Here is a 6,866-nt window from a genome sequence, read left to right on the forward strand (position 1 = left end):
TGGTACCAGTGTGTTGCCACCGAAAGCTGACAGCTACCACCAGGTAATTCCTGCCCACTCCTACTGAGCCTGAATACTGAGAGGTATCTTGTTTACAGACCCTTCTTCAAGCTGTCTGAGGAAGGGCAGCAGGAAAGGTGTATTACCTAGGCCCAAAGTGCTACCAAAATCCCCAGCTCAGTAAGAAGCAGGAAAAAAGCCTCCAAGAAGCCAAACTGAAGAGAGGTTTTAGCAAAACCTAGTTGAGGTGCATTGGAGAAAAGGCATTTCCTCCCCCCCGAGCGATGTTCACCTTCCAGAGGAGAGCCTGGTCCTCTCCTCTGCACAGGTTGTTTTGCAGCTCTTGTGTACCGAGGATGCACAGAAGAGCACAGCAAGGTACTGTGTATGTCAGTACCAGCAGGCTCCATGTTCTCCAGCTCCAGGGTATCAGAGCAGGTAAACAACCTGCTCACAGGCTTGCTCATGGGCTCCCAGCATCAAGGTTGTCTCCATAGCCACCTGGAACAGCCCTTCACAAGGCTGGCCATTTCCAAGTGCAGGGATCCCTGATAGCACAGCAAATTTAGAGTACTAGATCAGCTGTTACAGTTAAAACTACCTCTGCTGAGTAAGGAAGGCCTTATCTCAACTCCAACTTCAGGTTGACAACCTCAAAGAGCCCAAGATGATCTAATTCACAGAGCCCATATTTTCAGATGCTGAGCAGCCACACAAGTCTGAATCCCAGAGCAGCAAGTCTCTGAAGGCTTTCAGCCCCCAGGTCACAGTGAAACCCCAGCACATGCTGTACCTCAGGAGTGCCACAAAAAGTAGAAGTTGTCTCTTCTTGCTCCATTCCTTCTTTGCAGAGTCCAAAGTCTGTCAATACTATGTGTCCCTAAAGAAGGGAGCGAAATTTCAGCTTAACCCACTCTTTCTAGAGAAGAAACAGGATTTCCAAGCATTGGCCTTCACATTGCATCTTATGTATGTTTTAGATCCCCACTGCTCATCTACTTCTGCTCCCTCACCTTCTGGACATCCTATAGTACAAGTACAGGAGCCTATAGAGAAAGCTGAGTCTAGATTTTTTTTAAGTTTGTCTACAGCTGCATAGCTATGAAGAGATCCAGCACTGCTGTGCTTTGGCACTGCTTTATTCCAGAATCGGCGTATATACCAGTCACCACTGGAGTAGCAGCAGTGATTTGCTCTTAGGACCCCTGATTCCTGCCCACAAGTCAGGTCCCAGTTTTTGGGGATGAGCTGAAAGGGCCCCCAAGGGCAGGCTCACTCCCTCTTGCAGGGTCTGCACAGAAATGCAGTGGTGCATATATACAAAATCCATGCAACGAAGTGAGCTATAGCCCAGCTTGCAGAACCATAGCCCTCTGTTTATGGTCCTGGTGCCTTTAAAGCCAGAAGGAAGGTAGCACAAGCTGTGGATATACCTGGCAATCCAGAAGAATGTTCTCAGGTTTTAAGTCCCTGCAAGACAACAACAAAAAAAAAAAAAAGGAAAGTGCTGTTTGAGCAGGTTTGGCCAGATATTTAGAAAAGCCAGACCTGAAACAGCATCAGCTAAGAACAGGAGCTAACAAAACTTCCCAATCCAGTTCACTAAGACCTTCCCAAAGTGCAGATTCCCATCACTGTCAAGTATCAACATACATGCAAACATAGAAGGATAGCTGTCATACAGGACCAGGTGTTAGCTTGCATTTCCCTGCATATCTATGCATAAAGTGTTACTGAGAGACAAGTTCTTACTTATTGAGCCAAATGTACTTTAGGTCTTTACACCTAACCACTCTCTCCCCTTCCCACTATCAGGCTGGGAGTATTTATCACCCATCAGATCCCGTGCAGACAGCACCCCTCTTGCAGGATGAAGTGCCAGCAGCACGCTGTCTTGTCTGGAGTAGGAGATTCTTCAGTTACTCCAATCCTGCACTTTTGCAGGGCTCCAATGAAGCCCTTTTCCTCCCCAGCACTGCACACAGCCTGGCTGCACAGACTTGGTGCCTGTGCTCTCCCCGACGGGACACGTGCCTTACCTGTAAATGATGTTTAAGGAGTGCAGGTACCCAATTGCACTCGCAACTTCTGCAGCATAGAACCGGGCCCGGGGCTCACGGAAACAGCGCTCCCTTTGCAAGTGGAAGAAGAGCTACAGACAAATGAAAGGGTTAATCTTTTCTTCTCTAAAAGAACTGAAGGATCTCTGGAGCAAGCCTGAAAGCCAGCTACTCAAGAGAAAACTGATTTGCAGCAAGTAGCACATGAACAGCACCAAATAAACCTGAACCAAGTGACTTTAAGCAATCTAAACACCTTTGTAGAAATTGGTTCATTTGTCCTCCTCTTATGTCACCATCTCACTAAGAATTCATTCTGCAAGAAATGGTCATCTCCCGATCTAGTTAAGCTTCCTAGCTTGCTACAATCCACAGGCTGATTGTAGTGGTAGTACAGCCATGAAGAGTGGTACATGCCCGGGGCTGAACCCATTAATATCTCCAATGTGAATTCTATTTGGGCAAGACATCCGTGTTAACAGTATCTCCCAGCCAGTTTCAGATCGCACAGAAAAAGATAGCTGAAAAAAGGCAAGCTTCTACAGGACAGAAAAAGAAATCTAGCAGACTGCAGTGGCTTTACCCAAGCACTAGACTAGGATCCAGGGCCAGCCCACAAGTGGGTTTTGCTTAAAGCTCACCAACATCAGTATTTCCTGTATTCCCCGTAGGATTTTAAAACACCCCTAACATATGCTTCGCTCAGCATCCTTGCCTTGGGAATCATCTGACTCAGGTCATAGCCAGCAAGATCTTTGGTCAATTTACAGGTGAGAGCCCATGCCAGCTACTCCTGGCTGGTCCTTGCCAGCAGTCAAAGCAACATTATACTTCAACATCAGTATCTTCTGACAGGCAACAGTTTTAGGCAATAAAGCAACATGTTTAGGAAGGACCAAATAGAGGATTAAAATAAAGCCTGTAAGTGCACTCACCTCTCCTCCATTTACATAGTCAAGCACAAAGTAAAGCTTCTCCGAGGTCTGGAAGGAGTAATGGAGTCCCACAAGGAAGGGATGCTTGACATTTTTCAGGAGCACGTTGCGTTCTGCCATGATGTGGTTTTGCTATCAAAAAGCAGGCAAGGCATTAGTGTCAGGCAAGGGTCCCACCCCATCTGCCATAGGGGCTCACTGCTGTGTTCAAACCAGGTGGAAACTGAGAGCCCAAGAGGGTCATCTCCAGCCCCAGGAAGGGAGCCACTCTCTATCTGGCCCAGTTCATCTCAGTTCTTCTCCATGTTCCCATAGCACAGAGAAATCCATGTTTAACATGTGAGTTGTCTACAAGAATGCCAGCCACAAAATAACCTCAACTGCATCACCAGGATAGCTCATACTCTCTTTGCAGAGGGAGCCAAGGAGAGCAGACATACCTCCTTTTTCTTTAGGATGGTTTTCTTATGCAAAACTTTCACTGCATAAAAAGTCCCATCACACTTGCGTTTGGCCAGGAGAACCTGCAACAGAAGGTCCTGGTCACGGGTTTCAGTCTCACTTTCTGCCATTTGGTTAGTGTTTCCTCATTAGCTCACCACTCTTGTGAGTGATTATACGCAGGGTACAGCTTCAGAAGGTCAGGTACAAAGTTTTAAAGACCAAGCTCCAGCCCTGTCACTTCCCAGCACTTTCTTATTGCTGGAAAAAAGCACATGACCTCTCCACATACATCTTTTACACACCCAATAGAAAATAGTTTTGGAGCATTTGGGGATGGTCCCATTTAAAGTGGATCCTTGCTGTCACAAAGTACAGATTTGTCTGGAGATCTTTTGCTAGCTGAAGAAGTCTGAAGCTTATTTTGAATCAAGTACCGCTCCTCACCATCATCACCCTGAGCATGAAACACCTCACACTTCTGTCCTTAGAGAGGTTGCAGGACAACTCAAAGTAAGAATGGACTATGAAAACCCTATCTCAGGTCTCATCTGAGCTCAGTCCCACTCAGGCCAAACTCCTCAGGAGAGGTACAACCAAAGGACACAGCTGGAAACTCCTTTGGCAAGAAAGTAACTTTCCAAGCTGCCTCTAAAGAGCTACAGCCCACCTGTACAAACCCACTTACTTTTCCGAAGCTCCCTTTGCCAATAACCTTCAGGAAGTCAAAGTCTGTTGGTTTGGCACTGTTGGGCAAGAATGAAACAAGTTAATGTTTCTGGGAGAGAAACATGCAACGGTGACACTAACATCAAAGCAGAGTTCCTTCTTGGAAACACGAGTGTTTGTGAAAGGGATTAAAGGGCACTGGACAGGTGACCCTCGCTCCCAGTCAGTGGTGGGTTCGCACTGTGGATGTCAATGCACCCAGCAGTGGATGAGCAATCCCTCAACATCCCATCTGCTGAACATAGCTGCAGGTGAAAGCACCTGTTGGGACCAAATGGCACCTTTAGAGGGGACACAGTTTATCACCGTTCCTAAAGAAATATAGTCAGGGAGCCAGCAGTGCTGAGGAAGATCTTCTCTTACTACCTCTCAAGAGAGATGGGACAAAAGGCTGCAGACATGGACAGAAGAGGATGACTATGATAACAGGGACCAGCTGTAGCTGAATATCTTGAAAGCTGGTGCATTGGTGACACACATGGTATTAAAAGGCCAAGTAATCTAAGTGTTAGGACTTTTGCAGACACCACCCACACGAGACACAGGGACCAACTGCATTCCCCTGCCAGATCTCTTCACTACACGCTCCACACCCTACCTGGCTTTTGCAGGGAGCTTACTTTGGGTTAGCAGAAGGTCCAAGGTTGATGTTGTCAGTTGGTGTTGGAGGCTAGAGAGGATAACAGTAATATTAGTCACAAGGACCATGCTGCAGGTAGAGCTTTGCTTTCCTTTCCTCAATAGAGGATCACTTGCACAGAGCCATTGGTAAACACCCATCAGCCAGAGATACAGTGAATGCTTTGGCAAACTTCTAAGTGATGGGGAAAGGGAGAATGCAGCTGTGCACTAAAGCAATATCATCCCCAAGCTGGAGGCTATACTAAGCTAGAGTCTGTGCTGAAGTCCTCATCCCATACTTGCACAAAGAAAAAGTATTAAGTGACTGTTTGGCTCCTGACTTGCAGCTTTCAAGACCTGCTGTCCTGCCACAGAGGAAAGGCACCGCGTGGCTCAGTTATTCACCACAGCACGGAGATGACAAGGCATTCCCAGCTGCCTGTGCTAGGCAAGAAGCCCTGCGCACAGCTCTGAGACAGAGGAGCGCTCCTGCAACAGGACATCAGCATCCCCCTGCCCACTCCCATTAAGCCCCAAAACTGCCAAGTCTGGACCCTTGGAACAGCCTTATGCACACCCAGCACCACAGAAGTGCAGCCTCCCTCTTCCCAATGAGAAAGGGGTACATACACACACAGTCTTCCTCCTTTTACCACTCCCCAGGAATCTTCCCCTCCCCAGACTCTGGGAGCATTATGCCTTGTCCAAAAAGGCTACAAGGGCCTCTCTGCTTTCCTTTTTCTCCTCCCAGCATCACCCCCAGGGACAAGGCAGCAATAAGACTCCTAGCAGGCTAACACAGGCTCTCCTTGCTTTTCTCCTACAGGCACCAGTCCTTCTTTTCAGCCCAAAGGTGAAGACTTGCTGGCTCAGAGCCATCATCTCACCTGGGTGCTTTTGTCTGGGCTCCGGGAACGATCCATTAAAAAAGCAACTCGTTCAGCACTTGAGAAAAGAAGAGCAAGCCAGTATTGAAAACAAAATCAAAGAGAGAAACAGCTTCATACCATTAACTTGCCAGGAACCAGTGCAGACCCAAGTGCATGCTCCCCTCCATCACAGGGGACATCAGCGAGTTCCCCAGCTACCCTCTCAGTAACACCCAAGGGGTGGGGGTACACGTGCTCTGGGGGAGGCAGGGAACAGTGGGTGCATGCTGACAGGAGATGGGGGGAAAGGTTCCTGAGCACACAAGCGATTTGAACAAGCACAAACATATTAAATGCCACTGTTAGCCCTTGATGTGCAAGAGCAGAATCTGGTCAGAGCACCAACACATGAAAACCATCACAGCCCCAGAAGCAACACAGCATCAGGGTCAGACAAGGTTGCAGACCTCCCAGCCATGGCCAGACCCCTTTGAGGCAGATGCAGCCCCCACCCCACTGCATAGGGATGCAGCAGCACCCAGCCCTGCAACCCAGTGAGCATCCCCACGGGGCAGCCAGGACAGTCCAACTGGGTCAGACCACCACATGCCATCCAGGCTGGCAGCAGCTAGAGGCCATTCCCCCAGGCCAGGGCAGAGCCAGGCAGTTTGGGGTTGTTGACATTGCAGGGAAGAGGGACTGGCCATGGCAGCCAGGGCGGGCTCTGTGAGCAGAGGCGTTAAAACACAGGGCTCTCTGGCTCCAGCTGCTGGGACTGGAGAAGTTGAACTTGAACAACACTTGTTGGTTCAGATCTGCCGTGTTTGATCATCACTGGGAAGGGATGGGTCCTGCCACCCCAGAGATTCCTCACTTTGGTTTTAACAGTTCCCTCATGCTCCTTGCAAAAGCCAGGATTAAAGAAATAACAGAAGAAAAAAAAAAGAAAAAAGTAGCTCTGTTCCCTTCTCCCCCACCCCAGAGTGCTTTGTCCATTCCCTCAGCCCCACCAAGCCCTCATACACCGCAGGGAGGCTCTGAAAGCTCTCATCCCCCAGCCACCCTCTACCCTGCCCCTTCCAAAAAGGGGCCCCAAAGATCCCACCAGCCTCCCCCACGTCTCACCTGTGGGCGCTCCCTCTCTCTGGCCCCACACACCGCCAGGCACAGACCCACGGCCATCCCAGAGCCCCCCTCCTCCGCAGCCAGGC

The 6,866-nt window shown here is 49.1% G+C and overlaps 1 protein-coding gene across 1 annotated transcript in view; it reads right to left on the reverse strand.

Annotated features, from left to right (window-relative positions):
* The window catches only part of SGK2 (serum/glucocorticoid regulated kinase 2), a 7,873-nt gene extending 2,164 nt beyond the window's left edge, over positions 1-5,709 (reverse strand). The window contains exons 1-8 of the mRNA XM_009698163.1: positions 5,674-5,709; positions 4,786-4,835; positions 4,125-4,182; positions 3,436-3,519; positions 2,996-3,127; positions 2,040-2,152; positions 1,434-1,470; positions 794-880 (exon numbers count right to left, since the gene is read on the reverse strand). Of these exons, the coding sequence (XP_009696465.1) occupies positions 794-880; positions 1,434-1,470; positions 2,040-2,152; positions 2,996-3,127; positions 3,436-3,519; positions 4,125-4,182; positions 4,786-4,835; positions 5,674-5,709 (597 nt within the window). The remainder of the gene's footprint in view (positions 1-793; positions 881-1,433; positions 1,471-2,039; positions 2,153-2,995; positions 3,128-3,435; positions 3,520-4,124; positions 4,183-4,785; positions 4,836-5,673) is intronic.
* Positions 5,710-6,866: the final 1,157 nt, after the last annotated feature.

The sequence above is a fragment of the Cariama cristata genome, unplaced genomic scaffold (assembly GCF_000690535.1).
Source record: "Cariama cristata isolate BGI_N322 unplaced genomic scaffold, ASM69053v1 scaffold10204, whole genome shotgun sequence".
NCBI classification, from domain to species: Eukaryota; Metazoa; Chordata; class Aves; order Cariamiformes; family Cariamidae; genus Cariama; species Cariama cristata.